Here is a 27,716-nt window from a genome sequence, read left to right on the forward strand (position 1 = left end):
CCCCTTCCACGCGCCCCCCACCCCCCTTTCCCACGCCCCCTTCCCCGCGTCCCTCCTCATTCAGCCCCCTCCAACGCGCGTACCCCCTTTCCCACGCCCCCTTCCAGGCCCCGTCCCTAAGTGCCCCTATCCCCACGCCCTCCCTTCTCCATCCCCCCCTCCGCGCCCCCTTTCCCACGCCCCCCCCTCGGCGTGTACCCCGTTCCCTACGCCGCTTCCCCACGGCCCCTCCTAGCGCACACCCCCCCTTCTCCAGCCCCCCTACACGCACACCCCCTTTCCCACGCCCCCACCCCACGGTCCCCCTTCCACGCGCCCCCCACCCCCCTTTCTCACTCCCCATTCCCCGCGCCACCCCCTCCTTCAGCCCCCCCCCGCGCGTACCCCCTTTCCCACGCCCCCCCTTTCCCACGCCCCCTTCCCCAAGCGTCCCCCTCCCCAAGCCCCCCTTCTCCACCCTCCCCAGCCCCCTTCCCACGCCCCCCGCCCGTTACCTGCCGCCGCCGCCGCCCCGCGTTCAAACGCCGCCCCTCCCCTGCGGGCGGTCCCGGGGCGGAGCGCGGCGCGGCCGGGCAGGCGGCGGGGATGGGGTCGGTGCGGGGGGACCTGGCGGCGCTGCCGGAGCTGGACGAGGCGTCGCTGCTGCGCGGGCTGCGGGAGCGGTTCCTGCGGCAGCTGCCCTACGTGAGTGCCCGGGGCCGGGGGGCGAGGGCGCCCCTCGCTCTCCTTACATCCCTCCCCTCTTTCTCTCCCAGACCGACATCGGGGACATCCTCATCGCCATGAACCCGTTCCAGCCGCTGCCGCTCTACGGGACAGACGTGAGTCACGAGCCCCGCTCGGCCCTTTCGCGCTCCTGTCTCCCTCTCTTCCCCCCTTCCCTCCCCCTCCCCTCTTCCCCCCTCCCCCTCCCCTCTTCCCCCCTTCCCTCCCCCTCTTCCCCCCTTCCCTCCCCCTCTTCCCCCCTTCCCTCCCCCTCTTCGCCTCTTCCCTTCCCTTAGAAACATAGACTGCTTTGGTTTGGAAGGGACCCTGAAGATCATCCAGTTTCCCCTCCCTCTTTCCCCTTCTCTCTCTATTCCTCCTACATCCCTTTTTCTCTCACCATGCCTTCCACTTGCCATCTCCCCCCTCGCCGTGCTCTCACTCTCCCCTCTTCCCTCTTCTCCCCCCTCTCCCTTCACTCTTTCTCCCCTTTCCTCCTCCCTCTCCCCATCCCATTCCCCTCTTCCCCATGCCCCTCTCTCACTCCTCTCCCCCTTTTCCCCTCTCCCACCCCCCGTGCCCCTCATCTCTGACTTTTCCCCATTACCCCTCCACTTCTCCCCATGTCCTCCCTCTCGACACAGGTCTCGGAGCGGTACCGGGAGCCTACGGTGGGCACACTGCCCCCTCATATCTTCGCCGTGGCCAGCCGAGCCTACCATGCCATGCTGGGCTGTGGGGGCAGCCAATGCATCGTGATCAGGTGAGAATCATGGAATCGTTGGGTCAGTGGTCAAGTGAGGGGGGCTGGGGGCTTGGGCAGAGGCCAGCAAGCTCTTCCTGGGCTCCCCACGCTGAAGTCGGGACATGATCCCACCTGGAGTACCTGTTCCGGAATCCCCAACATAAAAAGGCTATGAAACTGTTGGAATGGCTCCACAGGAGGCCACAAAGATGATCTGAGGGCTGGAGAACCTCTGCTATGAGGACAGGCTGAGAGAGCTGGGGATGCTCAGCCTGGAGAAGAGAAAGCTCCACGGAGACCTTAGAGCACCTTCCAGTGCCTGAAGGGGCTATAGGAAAGCTGGGGAGGGACTTATTACAAGGATGTGTAGTGCTAGGACAAAGGGGATGTCTTTACATTGAGGGGGGGAAGATTGAGATTAGACGTTAGGAAGAAAGTCTTCGCAACGAGGGTGGTGAGGCACTGGCACAGGCTGCCCAGGGAAGCTGTGGCTGCCCCATCCCTGGAAGTGTTCAAGGCCGGGCTGGATGGGGCTTTGAGCGTGTTGAGATGAGATTTGCCCTGGAGTTAGAATCATAGAACACTTTGGGTTGGAAGGGACCTTAGAGATCATCCAGTTCCAATCCCCCTGTCATTGGTACGGACACCTCACCTTTATCATGAAGACTTTCTTCCTAATGTCTAATCTATATCTTCCCCCCTCCAATTTAAAGCTATTTCCCCTCTTACTCTTCCCGATCTCTCCGCTTTCCAGATGGGAGAGCAGGCAGATTGGGAACAGCTCAGCTGCCAGTGCAGGTAACTATGCCAAAATGCATAAAATACAAATATGAAGAATGCAGCTAATATATCGGATATGCTTCTGGAGGGATGTGGTGTTGGAAAGATTTGTTCATCTCCAGGGAAAGCCATACAGTATTCTCTGGCAAAAAACCTCCTGCTGTACTGCTGTAATAAATAACCAGATACTGTTTTCCCAACGTGGAGCTTCCCATCTGTAACCAAAGAGCAACATAAGCTTTTTTATATCCCAAAGACCTTTGGGAATCTGGTCAGGGAAAATCTTGTTTATGTGCAGTTCTATGCACTAGAAGGGGAAAGAAACAGGCTCTTGTAACCAAAAAGTGTACCAGTGTCATGAGCATTTCAGTCCACGATGTCACTTTTGTTCTGCTGAAGCTGTGCAAATAGCAACAACTAGTAGAGAAAGCCTCAATCAACATTGAGGAGAGAGCCTCAAGATACCAACATCCTGCTCTGAGTGTTGCAGGAAACAGTTCAATGTCATCTCAGTTTAAATGTTATTTGCCAGCTTTTTTTTGATTTAATATTCCCTTCTTTATGTTGGCCTTCTGATCATTGTACCAGTATTTTCAGTCTGCCTGGTGTGGGAACGACTTCGTGGATCCCTGCTGAGTCTTGTGGTGGAACTGGGAGCTTGAGGGTCACTTAAGCCCCACTCATTTCTCTGGCCTGCAAGCAGTCAGTGCCTGTGGCTTATGTGCAGTGTTCTCATCAAGTGGTGGCTGTAGAGCTGGTAGGTTGAAGAGGTGCTGCTGGTAGGGCTTTTACGGATGGAGAACACTCATGGTATTTGTCTTGGGAGATGGAAGGCCAGGCATAACCTGTGGGCGTCTGCCAAGAAGTCAGCAGACTGTTTTCTGTTAGCAGTTTGTGGTCTCAGAAATGAGAGTCTGAGCTACTCCTGTGCATCTTTCAACCCTATTAACTGCTCTGTGTGTTGCCGTCACAGTAAGGTTGTGGTTTTGCTACCGGTGAGTGGTGAAATGCTCATTAATGAGCTTACCTGTCGTGAGCAAAGTTGGGGTGGAGGAGGAGGAGGAAGTCACTCGTGTTAGACTGCAGTTCATCAGGACAGCGTGGGAACACACCAAGTTCTGCTGTTCTTTGTGGTCTCTTTGGTCTCTCCAGCTTAGCCTAGGAGGTCTGGCTGGTGTGTTGCAGAGGTTGATGTTGAACTCAGCAGCTGTCCCCAGATGACAAATATTCATTGCAATTAATTTGTTCTGTGCTGCAAATTCCACTGGCTCCTCTTGCCTTCCCAATCCCAACAGATGTTAGTCACTGCCTGGCTATGCTGTGGTGCAGCACTTGGGTCTCCTGGAGAGGACTTTGCTTTTCTTCTCAGCCCACTGGATATAGTGGATAGTGAGTATCCCGTAGCTGGATAGTGTTTGCAGGACCTGATGAAGCTCTTAGGCATGTTGGAGGGTAGAAGGACATGCTTCAGCCATGGTAGTGCTGACTGATAGTGCTTCTGTGGAACAAGGAAGTTGCTGAAAACAAAAACGTTCTTCTGTGCAGAGCAGGGGCGCTACCTGGATGGCATGGTCTCCACTGGCAAAATGGTCTCATTTTGTTTGTGCATATTCAGATGGTGATAGACTGACCTGTACCTGAGATCAGGTATCTGTTGTGGTATTTGAGGTATTTAGCTACCTGTGACACATGCTTGATCCCAAGCAAAGCCAGTGGGAGCTGCAAAGCAGTAAAGCCACACCAGGCGCTCAAAGGTCAGGCGTGGATACTGAGACCTGCCTGCAGGTATGCCGGCAGCATTTCCTGCACTGGTGTTCCTGGGCACACGCTGGAGTTCTCTGCCGGTATGCTGTTGTCACAGGCAAGTACACGTTGTCTCACTGGCTGTTCATTCCACCTACTAGGGCAGAAGAAACTGTGCTTTCCAAGTGCTGCTTGTTTGACTTAGAGGCGGAGGTGCTGGGCACGTGTGATGGTAGAGTGACGTGCACTGCTGCTGCTGTGGGTGTGTGGGCAGCTCTGCAGCCATCTGCCCACGTTCTCAACCAACTGATGTGTGAAGTGCCCGAGATTTGAGGTTGACGCAGTATCTCCAGATCAGAACTCAGTCGTGGATGAGAGATGGATGGGGCAAATCTCTTTGAAGACAGGAAGCTGTTGACTCTGCAGTGTCTGGAGAAGTTGATGTATGAGATCACGTTTGAAAAGAAGGTTGTTCTCCAGAAGTTAGATATATTTTTCTAAAGAAGCAGAGCAAATGGTCTGTCCGGTGTACCCCATCCAGAAGTCCCAGCACAGTGCTCCCTTGCAAATGAGGAAAACTTCCCCTGGGAAGGAATCGTGGAATCTGCTGTGTAAAGCTCTGATGTGATTTTGTACTAGCACATGCAGTTTAGGTGAAAAAGTTGAGAGTGCTCTCCTGTCTAGGAGTATCACAATGATGGGGCACAACTATAATTTGCAGCTCCTGCAATTTCCTTTGCTTTCTCTTTGCAGTGGAGAGAGCGGTGCTGGGAAAACAGAGAGTACAAAGCTGCTTTTGCAGCACATAATGAACCTGTGCAAAGGCAACTCACAGTTGGAGCAGCAGATCCTCCAGGTAGGTCATTACAGGATGGTGTTTGAAGGTGCAGAAGCAATACCGCTGTGAGACAACTTATATTAGGCTCAGGAAGCCTGCTGATGAATTAATCCCCACTGGAAGTCAGGGAGCAAAACATAAGACACATAGGAAAGTAGCTAGTAAGGATGGTGAAACAGCTGACCGCAAATTAGAGGGGTTGCTGGGTCATTCTGTTTGCTGGGAATGTAGTGGTAACTTAAATGATAGAAAACTATTGCAATCATCTATAATGTTCTCTGTGACAAGGGATTAGGGGCATTTTTCCAAATATTTTGTGTCTGACCTAGAACAAGGACTTTTATTAGAAGACTAAAGGTCTTGATTTAATAGTACGCAGGGATGGAGAAGCCAACCAGCCTTCAGTTGCCTTTCCTAGGCTACTTATACTTGCTGTCAGGCACATACCTATTAACTGGGTAACTTCATCTTTGCTATTTTCATATCCCTTTGCTAGCTGATTTTGAAACATATTTGCCTCTCTGGTCTGAAGTGTTTCCACTTGAATCCCATCCCTTCTTCCCAGCCTCAAGGTCACTCCTGATTTCTCTACCTGCTCCCCTCGAACCACACGGGAAATGGGGAATAGGGGTTGCGGTTAGTTCATCATACCTTGTCTCTGCTGCTCCAGTGTGGGCTCTCTCCCACAGGAGATAGTCCTCCACAGACATCTGCAAAGTGATTCCTTGTCATGGGCTGCAGTTCTTCGTGAACCATGCTGCAGCCTGGGTCCTTTCCACGGGTGCAGTCCTCCAGGAACGGACTGCTTCAGCATGGGTTCCCCACAGGCTCACAGGTCCTGTCAGCAAACCTGCTTCAACATGGGCTCCTCTCTCCATGCCAGGAGCCTGCTCCAGCATGGACTTCACATGGGATCACAAACTCCTTTGGGCCCATCCACCTGCACTAGTGTGGGGTCCTCCATGGGCTGCAGGTGGATATCTGCTCCACCACTAACCTCCATGCTGAAGGGCAACAGTCTGCCTCACTGTCATCTTCGCCAAGGTCTGCAGGGCAATCTCTGCTCTGGCACCTGGGGAGTCTGCTGCTCCTTCTTCACTGACCTTGGTGTCAGCAAAGCTGTTCCTCACACATATTCTCACTCTTCTCTTCTGGCTCCAGTGATGCAGCAATTTTTTCTCCTTAAATATGTTATCACAGAGATCCTACCACTGTCAAGTGATGGGATCAATTTTGTCCAGCAGCTGGCCCATCTTGGAGCCATCTGGAACTGGTTGCGTTGGACATAGGGGCAGCTTCTGGCTTCTCCTCACAGAAACAACCCCTGTAGAATCCTGTTACCAAAACCTTGTCACATAAACCCAACACACTGTGCCATGCTTTGGGTTCTGAAATGGCACAATATTTCAGTGTGATGTTATCTGCCTTGTATCCCAGGTGAATGCCTGTGCTCCGTTGTGGGAATGTGGCATCGATACAGCTGCTGGCTCCACTTGGAGCTGGCTTGGGCCACGCTGCCATGCTGCTTCTGAGCTGAGCAGGTTCAGGAAGCAGTGTAGCTGTGTTTGCTTAGTGTAGTGCCTGGCATAATAGTTCCTGAAAGACTTGACTGGCAGTGATCGTAGCCAGCCCACAATTGCTCCATTGGAAACAAAGTTCACTTAAACCCGGGGGAGCTGCCCTAGAGGTGATGGTGATGAAATGGTAGGCATCTTATTAGGTTCCTGTAGATATATTCAAGGACTAAGTTACCCCTTTGGGGATTACAGTGTCACTGCAAAGCCGCGTTCAGCAGCCTGCCCAGCATGTACCCTAAGGCATCGTTCTTCCAGTCAGCAGGCATTCTTTGCTCAAATATAGAAAAAAATGACATTTCACCTTGCTTACATCCAGTTTACAGAGCTAGTCTGATTGTTCTGTTACTGTCTTTATAATTCACTGTCCTGAGCTTACGCTGTCTACAAATTTCAGTAGCAAAGTTATCATGCTTACATGTACCAAATGTGATGTTTATCTTGTTTATTGGTGTAGTACAGCAGTCAAATTATTAGTGATACCATGTCAGATGGTTTGTGAAAATCTTATACCAACGTTATCTTTTAACAAATGAGTCAATGATTTTACTGAGATCAAATAAGTTTGGTTGTGTCTATTTTCAGTAATCTCATACTGCATAGTCTTTATTAAACTTCCCCCTTTCTGTTGCTTGATCCAGGGTACGGTTAAATAAGTGCTCTTGGGTACTCATGGAGTGGTTCCTATTCCAGATGAATGCTGAATAGTACAGGCTAAAGTTAAACTTTTCCAAGTTAGTTACATGGGGTTACTTAATTTGTAGAATGCTTGTTCTGCTTGCTCACTCACTTGTTTTAGGTAAATCCACTGCTTGAGGCTTTTGGCAATGCCCAGACTGTGATGAATGACAACAGCAGCCGCTTTGGAAAATACATACAGCTGCGTTTCCAAAAGAATACAGGTGAAGTCAAGGGCAAATACTAGCTTGGGGGATGGTTAGGCACTGGAGGGAGTGGACTAAGCAGCCAGAGCTTGTGGAGGGTGAAATTTTGACACCTGACTCCCTATAGGAATGGTGTGCAAGTAAGTGAAGTCTTACAACAACCACAGCTCTAGGATAAGGCCTGGGTTATCCCGGTGTGTGAGTACAGGAAAGATATGGGGGTGACAGTGCAGGGGAAGTTTCAATAATACTCTGTGGTGCCAGAAGCCTTGGTCGCTGCTAAAGGGGATGAGCAGACATCTCTGAGATGATGGGAAGCCCATTTCCAGGGTCCTGGGTAGCTGAGAGGGTGTTACACACAGGAAAGTTATTTTAGGCAATTCTGTGCTCCAATCGCCAACTAAGAGCTGCAGGACAGCTCGGGCAGCTTCGCGTGGAACACTTACCCCGTCGCTTTCTTGTGTGCAGTGCAAGGTGCAAAGCTGAGTGAGTACCTGTTGGAGAAGTCACGGGTAGTGCAGCAAGATACTGGGGAGAGGAATTTCCACATCTTCTACTATATGTTTGCTGGACTGTCTTCAGAGGAAAAGGAGATGTATGGGTTATTGGATCCTTCACTCTACAGGTATTTCAAAGGCAGACCCTAGCTTAGTCTTCATGATGGGTTATGGGTGGGAAAGCAGCATAATGGAGTCTATTCGTTTGCCCTGTGGCTCTGTGGAGCCTGGTACAGGTGAACAAATGGAAGATGGAATGGGATCTGAGTGGAGCTACATGAAGAGATCTTATCGTCATGGAAGCTGGGAGGTCTGGAGTCTCTTCTGTGATTAACTTGGAAAAGTTTCTTTGCATTGTGTCTCCACTGCTGCTGATCTGCTTTGTTCCTTTGGGATAGGAATGACTTGCTGTGCTAATTGTGTGACGGTTTTGTATGGGGTGTACAATTTCGCAGGTACATAAGCGGACGATTTGGTACACAGAATGTAGCTCAGCGCTGGAAGCACAAATACCAAGAGGTGTGCAATGCCCTTGACATGGTGGGCTTCCAAGAACAGGTCAGTTCTGGGGTCGTTTAATTTCCATCTCTGCTTCCTGCAGGTGTAGGATTTCTTTCTGGCTGCTGTCTTGAGGCTCAGTTTTATTTCTCTTTTCTCTGGATTTTACATGTTGCTTCCAAACCACCTGAGTCTGTCAGGCTTACTGTAGAGCCTTTTCCCACAGTCTCTGCCCATGCCTTTCCCTCAACTCTCCAACTTCTGAGGCCTCTGTGTTGGATTGTGTTACATACTGACAGGCTTTCAGTCACCTTTCTTTTGTGATCTAGGAGCAAGTGGACATGCAGGCTATCTTGGCCGGTGTGTTGTCTCTGGGCAATGTGACCTTTGAGCCTGAGGAGAGCAATGGGTCTGTAAAAGTGAGTGAAACCTCCCGAGGATGGCTGAAGGCCGCAGCGGTGAGTCATAAGAATTGCTGGCAGAAATATTATGGATATGATGCTGTTTTGAACTGGCAGTGTGACTGCAGGAGGGAGAAAGCAAAGGATGTTCCTGCCCTAGAGTGTGAAGGCTTCTGAATAATAGGGATTTTTTTCCAGAAATGCACAGTGTGACCCTATGACTGCATTCGTGTTCACTGCTGTTCATTCTGAAGGAGACACTTCAAAGCTTCTGTTTCTTGCATGTCTGTAACCAGTGTCTTGCAATGGTGGTACCACACGTGCCTTGTTGGCATCATACAATATAGGCTTTTTAAAATTAAGTGTTATATGTTAATGAGTGTGGTGATGCCTTGGAGAAATTCAGGTGTGCAGTATCTGAAAATTAGTTCTGTGTTTCCAACAGGTCTTGTCCAAGAATACCACGGTAGCTGCTATAAATCTTTCTTGGTTATCCAGAACTAAGCTTTCTCCTGTTTCACATGAAATTATCACAGGTTCAGGACCATCCCACTTTTGTTTTGTGGGATAGCTACATTTTCCTGCTTTGTTGACAACACAAACCAGAGAAATGTAATGTATTTCTGCCCTTCATGTGTCTTTTTATTTTGACCTATTTGAAATCCCAGCACCTTTGGGTTTTGGTTTCACTCCTATCTCTTTGCTCATTTCCCTCCTGTACCATACCGAAACAACCACCTACATCTATTCCACAGCCAACTCATTTTTTTCTTACTTAAAGCCTGCACCTTGTTTTTTTTTCTCACAGAAGAGGAATTCCTGTTAAAGCAGTCACTGAGGGATTCACTTTTCTCCAAGCTCCCTTAATTTTCTGTCTCTTGTGGGTTTGTGTGACTGATGCCTGCTGAAGCTCTGACACCGCAGCACCTGCACAGTCACCTTATGGTGCTGCTCAACAAGTTATTAACCCACCCAGCAGGGACTGGTGAGGCTCCCAAAGGAGTTGAAAGGTGGCAGCGTTGGGAGAGCAAAACAGCGTTTCAGAGGGAGCAGGAGAGTGATCTTGGTCACTGCAGGGATAATGTGGATCTCAGAGACCACATCTGACTCCAGTGCTGCGAGATGTTGACAGTAATACTTATCTTACAGTGGAGCTCAAAGGCCCTAATCTGGATCATGACCCCATTACACTGGGTGTCACACGGATGCGAGGAGATGCAATCCCTACAGGTCAAATAAGGGTTTGCTATTCATTATCCTTATGTATTTCCTCTCTTCCAGGGTCAGTTTGGAGTCCAAGAAGATGAACTGTTAAAATGCCTTATTTGTACAATGTCAGTGACCCGAGGCGAACAGATTCAGCGTTTTCACTCCCAGCAGCAGGCAGAAGGTAGAAAACAAAATGAATTGCAGCTGTTCTGGCCAGAAAGGCTGACCCATGTCTGAGGGAAGGGTAACCCCACACATGTGCAACTTGCTGGAACACAGATGTCTGTCTGTGCCCCTTCATTCCTTTTTCACCGAGGGAAGCACATCAGTGTTTGTCTGTCTAGTCTCTCCCTGACATGTGGGACTATGAGTGCTGCTTTTGTTTGATCTCCAGGGGACTACAGAGATTAAATGATAAACCAATGAAGTAGCTTTACTTTCTTCCTCAGTCCAGTCTAGAAGGAAGCTGTGGGTATTTGTGCAAAAGAGGGGAGGGCTCCTGTTGCAGAAAGCTGGGTGGTTTTAGAGCTCTAGATAGTAAATGGAGAAATAACTGAGACAATCAATGAGATAGCACAGTAGCAGGGAAGGAGTGAGATGAAAGGGGAATGTGTTAAAGTGATAAACACAAATTGTTGTTTTCCCTTTCAAAAAGAAAAGTAGTCCAAGATAAACTGCACAAAAAAAGATTCAGTTAAAATAGAAGATTTTAAAAATCCATGTTAAAAGCATGAAATTCCAGATTTTCTAGATTATTGGTTAAAATGGATAATTAGCTCATTCTGTTTCCCAAATGTTGTTCTTACTTTGCAGCTGTGGGCTAAAAGAAACGGAACAGAAACATTCAGTTTTCCAATAAAACTTGAAACCTTTTGCTTGGTTTAATAGTAGGGGGATCCATACTCAGTAGATCTGCAGAGGGGAAGCTAAGTCTCTGAATTTTCTAAAAAGTGGCTGGACTTGTTTTTGGAAATGAAATTTTCAATTTTAGATGGTCTCCAAGTGCCCTTGTATGTCATATCTGATCTTGCAGAAACACTGAAGGTTTTGGAGTGAAAGAACTCTCTGTGAGCTTACAGAGCACAGGGATGATCAGACAGATACTTAATGTTTGTTTGATCTTTAAAATAGCTTCATAAACTGCGAGACATTGTTGCTAGAGGTGAATAACTTGAGCCAGCTTGTGTACTGTCTTCCCTGTTCTCCTTGGAGCCCTGCAGTGAGCTGTTCTCTCCATGCAGATGCTCGGGACTCCATTGCAAAGGTGGCGTATGGCCGAGTATTTGGTTGGATTGTTTGCAAGATCAATGAGCTGCTGGCTGAGAATGTGGATCCTGAGGTGGAACTGAGGGAGATAGGTGAGTTCTGCCTGCCTTGCTCCTGTTCTGTCATCAAATGTGTGTACTTCAGTCATAATGAAGGAAAGGCACAATATGAGGTTTCACAGAGATTGCGTACAGGAATCCATTATCAAAGACCTGGTCATGTTGGAGATGTTAGTCAACAACATTAAGTCTATATGGCCTTGGCCAAATCTGAGCAGTTGGTTAGCCTGAGGCAATGGTGAAGCTGTAGTTCTGGGGTGCTCTCGCTTTGCAGAGGAGCCAGGAGTGGGGCTTCTAACTAGTTGTCCAAGAGGAGTTGCAGGAGAGGTGCTGCAGTGACTCGACTGGGGTGTCCCTGTGCTGCAACAGCTGGGTTAATGGAGATCTAGTTGTGTGTTGGGGTAGGCAGCTATCTGCAGGCTCCATGATGTGCTTGTCTTCCCTCTTTTAGGTATCTTGGATATTTTTGGCTTTGAAAATTTTGCAGTGAATCGTTTCGAACAGCTTTGCATAAACTTGGCCAATGAGCAGCTGCAACATTTCTTCAACCATGTAAGTTTGCTGTGCATGATGTCACCTTGTGTGGTGGAGAAAGCAGAGCACTAATCTACCTGGCATGTGAAGGAAAGCTTGGGAAAAAATAGGTCCTGGAAGGACAGAAATGATGATTAGTGAAGCAGGGCAGAGAGGAGCCACATCTCTGTTCATGTTGGCAAGGAAGATGTTCATGGTTGTCTAACCAAGTCTGCCAAGTGCTCCAACTTCTTTTCTTCTCTGTTTCAGCACATTTTCCAGCTGGAGCAGGCTGCCTATAAGGAAGAAGAGCTGCCATGGGAGACTATCACATTCAACAATAATGAACCTATTCTGGTGAGTGAGAGGACTGGCAGAAAAGAATGCTACTTCTGTCATGGGGTGGAGATGCACATGGGAAGAACCTTTTCAAAGGGTAGTGTATTTGAGAGTGAATCTCCTGTACTGATTTAGTGTGTGTAATGGGTCTCCTTTCCCACAGGATCTGCTCTTGGCCAAGCCACTTGGGCTCCTCTCTCTTCTGGATGAGCAGAGTGCATTCCCTCAGGTACACATGAGACAGGGGGCAGAGAAAATAGTGTGAGGAATGTGGCAATAAAGATCTGGTCTGTAGGGAGAACTTTTATGTTGGAGTGTGACTTCAGAGGGATGGATTAGCAGAAGTGTTCCTGTGTGTGACTGATGAGACAGAACAGCTGCATCAGGATGGGCCTAACAATAGGCATCCATGTGGAGAGTCAGGGAGAATGTATAGTACTAAACAGTTGCACAGCCAAGGCCACTTCCAACACTTTGTTGTGCTTTCATGTATCCTGCTCACGTCTCTGTTGCAGCCTTATCATTTCATTATGAAATCTGCTTTCTTGCAGGCAACTGATAAGACATTTGTGGATAAACTAAACAGCAGCTTCAAGGGGAATTTACACTTCCAGCCAGGTCGAGGCCGTGTTTTGAGCTTCAGTATCATTCACTATGCTGGAAAAGTATGTACCGTTTGTGACAAAGATGCTTTTGTAATGTCTGTAGGGAAAAGGAGATGAATTGCTTGGCAAATAAGGCTTTGATGTTAAGGAGTATATGGTCTGGCCATGATGAAACAGAAGTAATGTGTTTCCAGAATTCCCTGGGGTTTTGGTAGAAGGCATAGGAAGAGAGGACCAGGACCCCTGAGGAAAGTGAGGCTGCCTCTGGGAAATACAGGGTACTAGAAGAATGTGGTCCCTTTGAAAATAAAAGCTCTGCATTCACTGAGCAGCGCCAAAGGACAGTCTGACTTTACCTTTACCTGTTGAGTTCCAAAGCATAGCAGTCACTATTTTATTGCATACACTGAGCTGCACAGAGAGAGCAGCCAGGTGATGATTGTTTTGAAAGTGAAGGTACTTACTTACACATTCAAATGGTATCTGAGCAACTTGTGGTTTAGAACTATTGTGTGTAACCATAACACCACTAGTTTTGAAAGCATTGGCCCAAATATGTTGAATTAATTGAAGATAATTTTTGGAGCAGGAGCAGACATGGTGATCCGATCATTGTAGTGTGCAATTTAGTTATCTAATCTCACAGTAGTTGACTAAATTATTACTTATGACATTCTTTATTACAAAAACTAACACCTAATATTGCAAGGAAAGTGGCAGGCTGAAGATGAGAAAGGAAGGGAGCAAGAGAAGCAAGGGGATGCATAACAATAGGATTGAAGCCTATTCGGAAGGAAAAGGGGAGAGCAAGGAAAAGAGTGAAGCATAAACCAAAAGTAAATGAAACTTAATAATTAAGGAAAGCAGAGCAAGAAAAGGTCTATGTCTCCGCATTGTACGGCATTCCTGTGGCTCCAGTGCCTTGGTGCCAGCACTGGGTGTTGTTCCTGGTTTTGCATCTGAATGACATGTGTATACATTTACAGAATTCACTTGAGAGCCACTGCACAGAATTCGCATGCAATCCAGTGTAAATTCAGTTTAACAGCTGCTTCTGGAAATCTGTGGCAGTGGCTTTGGCTTTCACAGCAAGTGACTTGTTGCCCTTTCCCTTAGGTGCAATATACTGCTGGGGGCTTTCTGGAGAAGAACAGAGACACCCTGCCAGCAAACGTCCGGGGGCTGTTCATCAACAGTGTCACCCCCTTGCTGAGCGTGCTGTTCACAGGCAAGTCCCTCTGCTATGACAGAGCCTCCCACGTGAATCAAGGCCCACCTTGGCGAGAGTTAAGTGTTGGAGGTGAAGCTCCTGTGCTATGAATGTGTTTCACAGCTGGCAGCCCCAGGGAGATTTTGGGAAGGCTGCAGCCTGAGTTGGGGCTGCTGGGACATACCGAGCTGTCAAGAGCTATTTGTTTTGCCCTGGAAAGCAAGGCAGGTTGTGTCCTGTTCCAGAGAATTATCCACTGTTCAGATGTCTTCCCTCAGATCAGATAGTGAATCTTCTCCAGGGCCAGTGCAGGACTGTCTCTATGGCCCCTTTCCATCTGCTCCCTTTTTGTCTAGAAATTAAGCTGGACAAGGTCGTAGCTTCTAGCTGTTCACGCTGAAAACAGAGTACAGTAAAGCCTCAAGCAATGAGTGTAGAGATTGTCCTTTTCAAACATATTTTGATTTTCAAGTACAACTTGTTAAAAAACCCTGAGGTCATGCAATATTTCTCTTCCACCACTACACTCCCTTTTTCCAGTTATTGATAAGCCTTCAGGCTTTTATGAAAGTAAACATTTATAGGAAAGTCAAGTGGAATCTTCCTTGGAATTTTTCTGGATGAACATGGTGCTTTTGGTGCAGAATATTTTTTTTTGGTCCTTTTCAGCCCACACCACTTTCTGGGTTTAACAGGTAATTGAGTAGTTTCATTTTTCTTTTACACTGTGGTTTTAAGCTCTTCTGCTCAGCGGTACCTTTCTTCATTATCCCATCCGCTCTGTTGCTTAAGATACTTAGTCTGGTCCCAGCTCTTTGAAAGTTCATAAACAACAGAGATAATATCCTCAGACTCCTTGTCCAGTCCTGGGCAATGGCTCTAGGTGGCCCTGCTGAGCAAAGGCCTAGTGACCTCCGGAGGTCTCTTCCAACTTCAACCATTCTGTAATTCTGTGATTCACATGAGACCTTTGCATCAGGAGTGTACAGGAATGTCATTAGATTCTTCACTAACTTCAGGTTTCCTCAATTTTTCATTTTGTCACTGAATTAGTGTTAAGCTGTCTGACTCTGTGTGTTGACTGCTGTAGGTGAGCTTCTCATTTGCCACGTGTATGTTTTTTCTGCTTTGTTATATGCCCGGTGATGATATTTCATTGGAAAGTCATTTAGGGTTGCTCAGTAACATGGTTTCTTTGTCTTCGCAGTGACAGAGAATAATATTGCCTGCATTGTATGCTTCATATACTTGCATTTTCTTTTCCCTTTCTTTAGCTCTCCTTGTATTTCCACATGGTGAAACCTAACACCTTGTCTGTGATACCATATTGGTAGGAAGATTAGTTTGTGAAGTGGGGTTGACTGCGAGCAAATGTACGAATTAACTATTGTCTCTGTTCTTCCAGCTACAATCTCCAGGACAGGGACACTGATGCCTCATGTGAAAGCCAAGGTATTGCACTTTAGGTCCACATGACAACTGATACATGGTGGCATAGCCACCTTGTGTTTAATATTTGAGAAACTGTCTGAAAATGAGAGCAGTCAGGAATTACTTGAAAATAAGGCCAGATAGCAATCTGCTTGCAACGACTTCTCCTTTGTTTTTTACCACATTTTCTTCTTGCTTCTACACATATGTTTAACTGTCTCCCCCAATTTCTGTTCCCTCTCCTTTCAGCCATCTGCTTTCCAGGAGAGCTTTTTGGATGTGATCCTTCCAGGGGTGATCCTTTTGTCTGTGTCTGGTTTCAGGTCATACCAGGAGCAGATGACAAGTTCAACAGCACACGAAAGCAGTCTGCTGGAGCTCAGTTTCGGGTAAAGTGTCGCTGCCCTGCTGTGTCCTTTGAGATAAATGCAGTGATATTAGTGTCAGAGCTGCTAAGCATGTTTGAAGTATCTAGCATGTAGATGGGTCTTTTTTCTGGGGGCCAAGCACAGCTGGTCATGATGGGAGTGACCCAGTTGTTACCAGAGCCTCGGAAGCTGCTGTGGGGTGGGAAACCAGTTCTCGATGCAGGATATTGCACGCTGGGCTCTGGCAGCGCTTTGGCTTGTTGGACTGTTGGTATTTCTCTACCCCCACCAGCATTCCCTGATGGTGCTGATGGAAAGGATGTATTCTGCCAACCCCCACTTTGTGCGCTGTATAAAACCCAACAGCCAGAAGGAGCCAGGTGTGGTGGACAACCAGGTGGTGCTACTGCAGGTGAGGAGAAGGAGTGTCTTTTACAGATACTTCTGCCACTATTTAGTGGGGAGGGCAAACCCCAGCGAGAGGCTGTGTAGGTAGCTGGAAGATGACTGGTCTGAGTCTTCCCTTGAAAGGGGAAACAGTAGGCACACCTTTTATCCATGTAAAGGTTCTGCGTGCTTAGTTGTTGCCTGTCCAGATTTTGCAGTCCTAGTTCTCTACCACTTTGTTTTCATGAACACAATAAGATCTGCTTGTCGTGCACTAGGATTCATCTCTGCATACTTGGATGGGGATGAGTACAGGCAGTACTCCAGAAAAAATGGTGCTTCCTGGAGGAGACTGTCCTCACCCATCAGCCAGGGCAGCTCTGAATAGGAGCCGAGATGGAATCACTTTGATAGGAGCTGAAGTGTGCTTATATGACTGTCTTTGGATATTGTGTCAGGTCTGAGATCCAGACACTTTAAAGAATACTGAACATGATGAGAAGAGTTCAAGAAGCTCTGTGGCCTGTTTAATGTATATAAGAAAGGATAAGATTAAGAGGGAAGTTCATTTGTGCCTCAAAGTACTTGTTTGTCCAGATTTGGAAGTAAAAGGCTGTGCCTTAAGGGACAGAGGCAAACCAGTACCCGTTGCTGGAAGGTTAAGCTATTTCAGTCATTGAGTTTTATGGTTTCCAACTCTTAACTGAGAGTCATTAATCATCACAGTTACAGGATGTGGTAAATTCAGTCTTTAACCAAGGAAGCATTTTCAGAAAGAAACTTTTCCAGTTTGATCTGGAAAAGTTTAGGGCTGAAAGGAGGAATTTCTGGCTGCAGAGGAATAAACTGGATATCCTAATGACCTGTTTCTGTTTGTTTCTCTCTGTGGTGCTGCTTCAGCTCCGGTACAATGGGCTGCTGGAGACAATCCGTATCCGAAGAGACGGTTTTTCTTGGAGGCCTTCATTTGAGGAATTTGCTGAAAGGTTTGTTAAAACCTTGGGATGTTCCTTGTGAGATGATGTTAGGGAAGCAATCCTAACCAGATATAAACAAGGAGTGAAACTGCCTCTTTAAAGTTCAAATGCCTGAGATCATGGGGTTGTTTGCTGAGGGGAAAAGATAGTGGTTTATTGTTGTTTGCTGTGAAGGTGACATGGGTCACCTCAGCACATCAAGGCTTGACTTCTTGCCTTGCTGAATTGATCTTTTTTTTTTTACAGATATGGAATTCTTCTAGTTAAACCAGATGTTTCCCTTACGAAAGAAAGGTAGGAACCCTTTCTTTGTTATGTGCAAACCAGTTTGTTCTTTAGAGAATTTTGCTCTTGGAGTAGCATAGCAAACTGAGTGAAAGGAACAAAGTGAGGATGGGTTTTGTGGTGATTGAGACTATAAATACAGAGACTAAGACAGTTAGTGTTTAAAAAAGTATTTGGTACAATAAAATCTTTCTTGAAGTGCTATGTAGCTTTTCAATTCAATTACAAGAAAGTCTTGCTGTCCTGTGGAATGAGAACTGGCTAATGTACTTAATTTAAGGAGTCAATAAAGGTCAAGAGTATCCACTGAACTCAGTATGGCAGGGGCTTAGCACAGTTGCCAGGTGCCTCTCCAGGGTTTTTCCTGGAGAAAGAAGAGGAAGATAAAGATTATGCTGAGCAAGCAGCCTGCACTGAATGTCTCCCAGGCTAGAAAGGTGTTTCTAGTCCAAGAACTCTTTATGTGTACAGGCATAATATATCCCCAGCACCTTCAGAACCTTGCACATGTAAAGTCTTCTCCAGCTCAGCAGTCCTACCCTGAAAGCTTTTTACTTCCTACGTCTGGGGCAACAACTCTCCACTTCTTCTTTTCTGCTTTCCCATTCCTTCTTCCTGCCGTTGTCAGTTGTGACTGATAGTGAGAATAAAGCATGTGGGACAGCCAGCTGGTTATTTTTTTTTGCGAGGGGGTTGTAAGCCTTCCAAGAAAGGGAGTGTTCTGGAAAGGTTCTCTCCTGGTACTAGCTCCGTCAGCCTTCACAGAGCTTTCTCGAAGTTACTGATGATGCTGAATTAATAAGAGTTACAAAACCAGTTGAGGCCCAAGCCAAGAGACAGTCTCATGGATGAGAGAAAGATGATGGTAGGCAGGCACCATGATGTGTTTTCAGACATAAAAATCATAGGATGCTTTTGAGAAAAGAATTACCTTGGATATAGGTTCTGGCGCATGGAAATTGGCTGAGATAGAAGGAAAACCATTTCTGCTTTGCTATGTGAGATAGTAGCAAAAAGTGTCACTATCGTTTCACAGCCTGGATTTGCAGACAGAGGAAGGAAACTGTGATGCAGCTGGAGTATTGCTTTCGGATCCAAGTGTTGGGAAATCTTTCTGATTGACCCAGATTTTATCTCTAGAGTCTGCAAAATGAAAGTGGAATAGAAAAACAGACTTTTTCCCAGAAGTCTTGCTGTGCCGACCTTGCAACTTGTGTGCTCCAAAGAGCTTTGAAATGCAATGAGGAAAAACATTTCTGAGACTAAAACAGGCACTGCAGAATTGCCTCCAGGGGAGCTGAAGGAGATGTGGCTTTAGGAAACCCTTTTGCTGTTGTTCCTGAATGTGATCCCAGCTGTACCTCTAGGAGCACTACAGATTGACAGCTCATTACTGAATGTGATCAGATTACAGGGACAGTGAATGTAATGCAGAATCATTGAGGCACTTTCTCCCCTCTTTATGCACGTAAACCCACTGGCTGTGTGATGTTCACTTTGAGTGGAAAATTACTTATTTCACTTTTTTACTGTCTTCCAGCTGCTTGGAGATACTGCAAAGCACAGAGCTGACAGGCTGGATGTGTGGGTAGGTGTGGGTCACTGTTGCTGGGAATCAGGAGCCTGAGTGCAGAGACCTTTTACATGTAGACTGTTACCTGGTTCTCCTCAGGAAGAACTTTGCAGCTGTAGGAAAGGGTCATCCAAAGGATGATTGGATGCAAGTGTAGACAAACTCTTTCTCACTGCTTCTTTCTCTCCTCAACTTCTCAGGAAGTCACGACTTTTCTTTAAATATTGGCACCAGGAACAGCTGGCAAAGTATGTGGAACGACTGGAAAGAGCAGCAGTTATCATACAGAAAGGTGAGCACAGGAGCAGGAAAGTACTTCAACTCTGATCTCAGACCAGGACAAGGAAAAGCTCTTCAGTCCCTGCTCCACGATGCATCTTTGCTGATGACAGACAGGCAGGCCAGGCACCACCTCCATGTCAAGGCCCTGTGGAGTCAAGTGTGCTTATTGCAGATGCCCACCTTCTCGGTGCTCATCTGCAAGCAGGAAGAGCCATCGGACAGTGGGAGCCTTGGAGAGGGAAAGCACATGTGTAGGGAAACTGAGCAGAGCAGGGCAAAGGTGTGGTTTGGCTGTGTCTCGATACCTGGGTGACTATCCTCTGGAGTGAAGTCTTCGTTGCTGAGTGGGTTTGAACTGAGGGGCTGTTGGGGAAAGATGAGTGAAGCAGATCTCATTCCTGCTTTCAGATAGGCAGTTGGGTTTAAGTTTTGGTTTGTTGTAGTTTTTTTCTTTCCTATCTATGCAGCGTCTGGAGAAATGGGATCATTTCTCCAAAGCAGACAGCGTGGGCAGTTTGGTACTTCCCTGTGCAACAGTTTCTGTGAGGACTGTGCAGCCAGGAGGAGGAGGCTGGCATCTCGCCTGGTCCCTCTGTGTTGTGCTGCTCTTCTGTACAGGTTGTTGCACAGCTGAAGCATCTAAGCTGCTTCCAGCTGTGCACCGTACAGCATGAATGACATCAGACTGTCACATGCTGTGCCCTGCTCTCTTCTGTGAGGAAGATGTGTGAGTAGTGGGAAATGAGAGAGTGGGGCTTTGAGTTTATGTGCTTTAGTACCTGGTAGAGTAGGTGGGATAATGCACGGTCTCTAAATCTCCTGATGAACACCGTGATGGGTACTTGTGGGAAAGATTGTCCTGTGGGCTGACACCAAAGAAGTCCTGTCCCCTGTACAGAAGAGCTTTGCTAGTAATGAGTAGTGTCTGAAGGGTACTGGCGAGATAGGTGGTTGGCAGAGGCCCTTGTGTTAGGCTTTGGTTTTTAGGTGTCCTCTGCTTTGGCGTTAGAGATGAGAGTTTAGATCTGCAATTTGATTTTTTTTTTTAAACCTATGATCTGGCAGCTTAGAGAGTAGAAGACAGTTCTCATGTGGTTTTGACTGTCTGCTCAAGTAAGGTCTGCATTGCTCTTTATTATTTATGATTGAAATGCTGAGGGATTTGCACTCAGTGTGCTTCACCCAAGGAGTGACAAAGGTATGATAAGCACTTTTTTTCTGACTGCAGCTTTTCTCTGAACAGTTTTCAGGGGATTCAGATGCAGGAAACTGATGGCTGAGCTGAGAGCTCAGGTACAACGGCTACGAGAGGAGGCAGAGAGAGAAAGAAGCCGGCAGATGGCAATAGAAGCAGAAGCCCAGAGTGAGTTATTCCCACTCCTGCTGCCCCCATGCGTGGCTAGTCATGCGATGATTCCCTTGAAGTGCTGTAAGCTCCATGTGATGATGGCCTGCCCTCAGCTGTTCTGGGGTTGTGGGGCTCCACCAGTGCGGTGGGCAGGGAGGTGCTGATGTTTTTGCCATTTGAAAGTGTGGCTTTCTCTGTGCGGAGCAGGAGCAGCGCGGTGAAGGTCATTTGCCTGGCTGTACTGGGAGGAGTGCCAAGCTGTGTCTTTCCCACACACGGTGCAGCAGAGCCTGTCCCTATCCTGGGCATGTGGAGGGTGGATCTTGTGAACATTGGATGCTAGATTTCATCTACTGCTTTCCTCTTCTTGCAGAAAGAATCTCCTTTCCAGTCCCCATGCCACGAAAGAAGCGCCCTCAGCCTTGTCCCCATTCTCCTGATAAGCCACCAGTGCCACGGCCACGCAGCAAACTGACAGAAGTAAGTGACATTGGCTCTGCTTGGGGTTCTTTAACTAGGTATCCTGGTATCCTGCTCCTCCTACCTTCTGCATTGCACGTGTTCTCCTGTGTGTGGTCCCATGAGAATGTTGTCATTCTTGTTATGAGAAGAAAGAAAGTCCTTTCCTGCTGTGGTTAGATAAGAAGTGCGGTCAGGACCTTTGAGGAACTGAAAGCAGTGTTTGATAGTTTGCAACCAATCTTGTCTTAAGGGATTTGTGAGCAGAATCACTGCCTATGTGACCCCTTCAGAGGTCACTGACTCTGACCTTTCTTTTATGCCCATTTCCCCCCTCTCCCCACTTTCAGTCTACTCCTTTTGATAACTTCTTGGACCCTTCTGCGCCTCGTTCGGTTCTGGGGACAGGGAAGCTGACTGGAGAAGAGGCAAAAATGAGGCAACTTAAGAGAGGAGCAACTCTCCGCTGGTTCAAAGAGACGCAGGCCCAGAAGGTCATGCAGGATGATGGGGCTTTTCCAAGCTGGCTGCATGGGATGATCAGCCGGAGGTGAGTATGCTGGACACAGTGGCTTGGGCTGTGGCAGGCAGGCAGAAGCTGTCGTGTCCTTAGGAGGTTTGCCTGGGTTGGATTTGCCTCCTTAAGGAATGGGAATGACCTTTCACTTCTGGGCTGTGAGCTTCACACCCTTAGGGGAAGTTGGAGATCCTCATCACAGGTTTCAAATGCTGAAACTTTACATGGATCTAAGGAAAGACTGGAAATTCGTAGAAAATAAGTACACTATGGGTTCCTAAATACTCTGTGCAGGGAAGGGAGGCATGGAAAGTACTTGGAGAGGAAATACATGCATGCGTTTATTCTATTGTGCACTGTTTGCAGAGATGTGATATGGAATGAAGATTAGCTTTTGGTCTGATTTGTTATGACTGTTCTCATATCTCCGTTTAGGTCAGGAGGAGACCTTAGTTTACAGCAAGATAATACAGAATTCAGTGTACATTCATTTTAAAGAAGCTTAAGAGGAGCCTTAGTGAGTACCTGATAGCAAGGGTCCCCCAGAGCCCACGAGACATAAAGAGGAAGGCTTTTTGTTGATTCCTCCATCCATTTTAGGAGAGTGCAGCATAGGTGGAATTTGCATCTCTTTAGTGAGAGACATCCACAAAGCCCTGCCTTCTTATGGAATTGTTACGAGACTGTGAGTTCACAAGCCTTTTTGGAAACATTTATTTAAATGCTTGAAATTTTGCTGCTGGGTATGCCTTGCACTTCATTCTCTTTGCTGAGCCAAGCACTACTTTTCAAGCAGTGGGATAATTGCAGAAATGCCAATTATGCCGGTGATCGGATAAGAGCAACACAGTAGGGTTAGCAGGTATAGACGTCAGAATTTCTGGCTATAGCCTTCCTTGTGTGCAGATTAACCTATGGTGCTGCATGCTTGCTAACTGCCAGTGTCCCTTATTTGGTGGGACTTGTGTATGGGCATTGCTGCAAAGCATGTGTGTAATTTCAACACCCTTATGACCTATTTTCAGTCTGTAAATGTTTTCTTTTCAAGCTGCAAGTCTCCTTCAGTCGTATTAGATCACAAGTTCCTGGATTTTGTCAGCTTATCAGTGTGAGCACTACTCAGAGACACTATACAGCATGTTAGTTTACTGAAGGATGCTGTACTTGCTGACACGTTGCTTCCGGCTGCGCTTTTTTTATTTTGGTTTATTTAAGAGAATTAACAAATTTCCTACCCACGTTAATGCTTTTGTCCACGGATCCAAGCATGTAGGAGAGGAACTGTTGCCTGGAAGATAAAACCGTCTGAATTCAATTATAGGGTAGCCGTGAGCACTTTACAATGAAGAAGTAGCATGTCCTTCCCAAAGACACTGAAGATTAGATACTTTTGAAGTGGTAAACTTCCTGCTGCTGGATTTAAGTCTCCATACAGCTCAGCGTCATGTAACAGCAGCGAGAGCTATCCCAAACTGCACTGGTGATTTGCTTTCACCTTTAGCCTGGAAGCAGGGCACATGGCAAGCACAAAGCAGTGCTTTGTCTATGGGCAGAGAGGGGGAAGACCTCCTTCCAGCAGGAAGTGTAGAGAGCCAGAGTGGTGTAATCAAAATTGGTGTTTCTCCAAGGCACTGGGCTTGCTTTGTGCTGAGCACCACTACCTCACAGCATCCTGACTTCTGTCAACCCTGGAGCGTAGGAAACGCATCACATGCACAGCGTTTTCACCTCAGCTATGCTTTGTAATGTGCTGTGTGCTGGAAGGCAGCTGATGCTCTTGCACCAGTCAGGCCGCTGGAGCAAGTTTGATCAGCCCTGCTTGGAGAGTCTTTGGCTGAGAGCATTGCACTGCCTCAACCTGCTAATAACTCCCGTACACCAGCAAGCCTGAGCCTGGAGATCTCTGGCTCAGAACACATAGTGCAGATGCTGGCCGCCCTGTGGACTGGGAGCACTGCGTGGTAGCACACGAGATAGGATGGGAATCCCTACACAGAGGCAGCTGCTCCCTGTCCACTGAAAAACTCTTTACTGCTTCCAGGGAAGCCGAAAACTTGCTGATCGACAAGCCTTTGGGATGCTTCCTTGTTCGGATCAGCCAGAGCAGACCAGGCTACACCTTGACATACAGGTAGGTAATAAGCCTTGCAGAGAAGGAAAAAGAAGGTCCTAAACTGAGCTGTGCGTGGCTGGAGGAATTAACCTCCTCCACAGACGAGTCCAGTGAGGATAATGTTCAGCCTTTCCTCTCCTCTTGTGGGTGTCTCAGACAGTTTAGAGTAGCAAAGAGGACACTGTGGAACCCCGTCTTTTTTCAAAAACTAGATGTGTTGTGGGTGCGGTGCTGTGGCTCCAAGGGTGCAGGTCCTGCTTGGGCTGTGCTGTATGGCTGAGTGGGCAAACCAGGTTTGAAGAAGTATTGACTGGAGCAGAGGGCTTGAGGAGAGGCAGTCAGAGTGTTAGGAGGTCATGACCTTTGTACAGACTCAGACAAGGGGCAGGGCAGAGTTTTAATATGGACAACAGGCATGAGAGGTGGTACAGTCTGTTGTGGTTTGGATTGGAGTGCTGCAGTTCTCCTGTCACTGACTTTGGAGAAACTGCTGCTCTTCCAGCTCCTGCTAGCACAGTGTGTGACACTCCAGCGTAGTGCATCTCCTGCATCTGTGTGCTATTTGTCACTGTGGCTCCTGATCACATATGGCTTCTTGGGGCAAGTACAGAAACCAGTGTCTGGGTTCTGGAGAGATGTTGTGCCCCCATGCTATAACCATTTCTGTCTGTCCGTCTCCTCAGGGGCGAAGGCCGCTGCAGACACTACATGATCGAGATGCAGCCCAATGCACGCTATGTCATCCTGGGGGAAGACCGGGCTCACGCCTCACTCACTGAACTGGTTCGGTATCACCAGACTGTGGGCATCCAGCCCTTCATGGAGATACTGACTGTGCCCTGTGAGCAGGTGAATATCAAGGATCTCCATCCAGAAAAGGGAATGGGGCATGGATTGTGTGCTGAGCGGACAGAGTCGCTGCAGCAGCATCTTTCTTTTGTGTTCTTGTTGGAGATTCCATTCTGGCCAAGCAGCTTGGTCTCTTCTGCATGCACCAGAAAACACAACTGGCTGGGAAGTGGGGAGTCCTAGGGTGGGGGAGAGGCCCTGGTGGGTAGATGACACCCTTCTGCCTCTTGAATGTCATCAGTGGACACAGCTGGGTATTCCTTATTGTTGTCTTGTTTGGGGTGTGTGGAGGTCCTGCAAGTCACTGCTGAATCCACTCTTTCCTCCCCTCAGAAAAGTAGTGAGAGTTTGGATTATGACAATCTGGAGTGCCTCAGGATGGGTCCACAAGCAGTAGAGAGGGATACCCCTCCAGAGGAGCAGACCCGCCCTTCCAGGCCTCCCACCAGCAGACCTGCTCTGCCATCAGGAGCAGCAGCCGTTCTCAAACATGTGTGGTTCAGGAGGACCCAGAATTGTCAAAACCAACAGAACCTGGACAACAGTAGGACAAAGCCAAGCTCAAGCAAGGAGAGAGGCAACCAGCGAGCCTTCCCTCGCCTCTGCTCTTCCATACGCCTGGCGATGCAGGAAATCCAGCAGGTGAGCTGTGGCCTATCCTCTGCCAAGCTTTGCACCCACAGCCACTTTGGGATGTGGGGAGCTGCCCTACCTATGGGCAGGAGGGAGGAGGCTTCCACAAGTGATGCTCAGCTTCCTAGCTCTTGGGTCACAGGTTTTATTTTGCGGTCTTGGGTCAGGACTGTTCATTGGAAGAGCTGGGCTGGGAAGATCCTGGGAGAGGCTTGCAGAGCTGCCCAAAGGAAAGCCCACAACAGAAGGGGCTGTGATGTAGCCAGTGTCCCAGTTGCTGCTCCTCTAACGCTCCCTCTCTGTTTCTCACTGCAGATCTCTTCCATTTGCGTGAACACCTCTGAACAGAGCTGCTGTCAAGCTCTCGGCATTGAGGATGTAGATCCCAAGTGACATGGTAAGAGAAGGCAGCCTGCAGAAATACGGATAGCAATTGCAGCTTCCCTGGAAAGTGCAGGAGTAAAGGAGCTGTTCCTTTCCTGCTCCACCTGGAGCATCTCTTGGCCACCAACTATGTAGAAACAGAGCAGGAAAAACAGGACAGTGGTCAGCTTCTATTCCAGGACTGCAAAGAGACCAGAAAAAAATGGGGAAAAATCAGCATAAGGTTGTGTTACCAGCACCTGTGGTGCGGTGTGCTTGCAGTACAACAACAGGGCTGCTGGAGGGAGCTCTCTGTTAGAGTCCTGGGGCTGGAAGGACAAGTGCTATCAGAAAACATCTACATGCTGACATTAAGCTGCAGTGGCTTGATGTTGTGGAGAGAGGCATGTATCAGAAGTGGGTGCTGGGCAGAGAGCCCTGGGGGGTAGCAGAGGCAATGAGCCAAAGGCAAGGCTGAGAACATAGGAAAAGGCAGCAGTCTGTGAGGACTTTAAACAAGGTTGCAGCAGCTGGAAACTGGTCTGATTACTGAGGCTGTAATATGCTTGGCGGGTTATGAGACTACGCGGAGTGGACCAGGAAGGGCCTTCTGACACAGCTATCTATACCCCATGAATTAATGGCCTGAAGCATCTAGGGATGTACAGCTCTGCTCTGCAGCCAGTGGGTAAATCCCTGTCCCATTCAGTTGCTCAGGAGGAAGCAGTAGTGATGCTGTTGCCACCTCTGGAAAAAGCTTTTGTGTCAGCTGGGAGTGAAGAGGGATCAGAAGACCACACTGGCAGCTGCAGAACCACTGTGGAGCTTACAGTGTTGCACCAGGATTGCAGTTCCCTGTGTGCAGAGTTCCTACTCCCAGGAATTCGTTTTGGAGCGAAACTCATTATTTGAGGCCAGTCTTGTCTGTCTTTTTGATGGCTGAGAAATTCCTCTCCCTGTAGTGTTTGACTGAACTGCTTCATTTCTGTGTCTGTATTGATGTACCATGGGGATGCTTCTTGTGTCTGAGGTTAGGCACAAGAAAGAAAACACGTGGGATCTTCATAAATAATTGCAAGCATGTCTTACTGGGATTGCTGAATGGAGTGCTTCTTTTATGTCATCCACTGAGTTGCATTTTTTTACTTTCTTGCAGGTCAGGGTGTCCTAGCCCTATCCTCTTCCAGTGCTGCTGGGCTTGGCCTCACCAGGAGAACATATGCAGACATAGAGTAGCTTTTTTTGTGTTTTGGGGATTTTTGATGCACGCAGCTGGTCCTGTGCCTTCAGACAGGACTGCTGCACAAATGAACTTTCATCAGCAGTCAGCCACTCTCAGTGGGTGAGACTGCAGTATCTAGACTGGCTTCATCCTGGCAGAGGGGAGGGAATGGAAACAGTCACACTCCGCACAGATCCACAGTGCCTGACAGCCTGCTTGTCAATACTTCAGCATGCTTGGAGCCCCCTCGCCTTGCGCTGTTAATAGTCACAAACTGGATCAATCTCCCAACAACCTGTTCTCTCACAGATGCCTATACCTATTTCCTACCTCTTTCTCTTCAAGCACTCCGGCTCTGTTTTGGCCCTGTCTATCTGCTGTTCTGGGGAAACTGCTTGGGAAGTAAGGGATGAAAATTGTATGTCTTTTTGGTTGGGTGCAGGAGCACTTGACCAGGAGCTAAGACAAAGAGCAAGAGGATCTTTCTACAGAGTGTATTTCCTGCCCTTGCATCCGTGTGCTGGCACACTGCTCCCCATTCCTTAGACAGGGTCCAAGTCAGGCAAAACCCTCTTGTTCAATCTGACTGGAATCAATACAAGTCTAGGCTGGACAACATGGTACTTTACACTGAGGGCAGAGGGCTTGAAACACACAGGACTGTGCTACTTATTATGTATTTTCTACCTTTTAAAATAAATTTCTCTTTCTTATAAAGGAGAAGCTCAGCATTTTCTTTGTTTCTGTTACCTGTAATCAGTTCAGCCACAGATTGCAAAGGGAGGAGAATAGCTAACACCTCTGAGGGCAAACACAGGATCACACAAAGTGTCTCAGTGAAGAAACTGAAGGCTCATAGGCCAGTAACTCCAGTGTACAACTGCCATCTGTAATAGTGCTCAACCTCATCTCCCCATGTATGCCACAGGTGAGATCTTCCTTTTGCAACCTGCCCTGAGCTCCCTCTAGCTCAGTGCTTCCCTGGCAGATCCATCTGCTCCAGAGGACAGCCATGCTGCCCTCTCTGCTTCACCCCTCCCTGA

At 47.8% G+C, this 27,716-nt stretch overlaps 2 protein-coding genes across 2 annotated transcripts; both read left to right on the top strand.

Annotated features, from left to right (window-relative positions):
* Positions 1-569: 569 nt before the first annotated feature.
* LOC138733356 (myosin-IIIb-like) lies at positions 570-13,987 on the top strand. Its single transcript, XM_069880475.1, has 15 exons — positions 570-684; positions 756-821; positions 1,350-1,468; positions 4,727-4,829; positions 7,185-7,287; positions 7,738-7,894; positions 8,222-8,324; positions 8,594-8,722; positions 9,947-10,055; positions 11,116-11,232; positions 11,651-11,751; positions 11,983-12,069; positions 12,215-12,280; positions 12,603-12,716; positions 13,773-13,987. Exons 1-15 carry the CDS (start codon positions 586-588, stop codon positions 13,974-13,976), a joined length of 1,677 nt encoding a protein of 558 aa, XP_069736576.1. The 5' UTR covers positions 570-585; the 3' UTR covers positions 13,977-13,987.
* Positions 13,988-14,774: 787 nt separating this feature from the next.
* On the top strand, positions 14,775-27,321 carry LOC138733357 (uncharacterized). The gene is made up of 16 exons (XM_069880477.1): positions 14,775-14,885; positions 15,272-15,318; positions 15,621-15,686; positions 15,958-16,077; positions 16,953-17,038; positions 17,276-17,323; positions 18,855-18,902; positions 19,088-19,179; positions 20,413-20,532; positions 20,891-20,997; positions 21,327-21,526; positions 23,535-23,624; positions 24,290-24,455; positions 24,789-25,097; positions 25,404-25,485; positions 26,608-27,321. Exons 1-15 carry the CDS (start codon positions 14,828-14,830, stop codon positions 25,479-25,481), a joined length of 1,635 nt encoding a protein of 544 aa, XP_069736578.1. The 5' UTR covers positions 14,775-14,827; the 3' UTR covers positions 25,482-25,485; positions 26,608-27,321.
* Positions 27,322-27,716: the final 395 nt, after the last annotated feature.

This window comes from Phaenicophaeus curvirostris, chromosome Z, assembly GCF_032191515.1.
Source record: "Phaenicophaeus curvirostris isolate KB17595 chromosome Z, BPBGC_Pcur_1.0, whole genome shotgun sequence".
In the NCBI taxonomy this organism is placed as follows: domain Eukaryota; kingdom Metazoa; phylum Chordata; class Aves; order Cuculiformes; family Cuculidae; genus Phaenicophaeus; species Phaenicophaeus curvirostris.

What these genes read in the sequence shown, in the direction of transcription:
- LOC138733357 (XM_069880477.1), top strand. Translation starts at nt 14,828, where the DNA reads ATGAGACCTTTGCATCAGGAGTGTACAGGAATGTCATTAGATTCTTCA. An exon ending in TGCCTCATGTGAAAGCCAAG is followed by an intron (nt 15,319 to 15,620) that starts GTATTGCACTTT and finishes GTCTGGTTTCAG; the next exon opens with GTCATACCAGGAGCAGATGA. An exon ending in CTGACAGGCTGGATGTGTGG is followed by an intron (nt 18,903 to 19,087) that starts GTAGGTGTGGGT and finishes TCAACTTCTCAG; the next exon opens with GAAGTCACGACTTTTCTTTA.
- LOC138733356 (XM_069880475.1), top strand. Translation starts at nt 586, where the DNA reads ATGGGGTCGGTGCGGGGGGACCTGGCGGCGCTGCCGGAGCTGGACGAG. An exon ending in TGGTGGGCTTCCAAGAACAG is followed by an intron (nt 8,325 to 8,593) that starts GTCAGTTCTGGG and finishes TTTGTGATCTAG; the next exon opens with GAGCAAGTGGACATGCAGGC. An exon ending in TGCAACATTTCTTCAACCAT is followed by an intron (nt 11,752 to 11,982) that starts GTAAGTTTGCTG and finishes TCTCTGTTTCAG; the next exon opens with CACATTTTCCAGCTGGAGCA.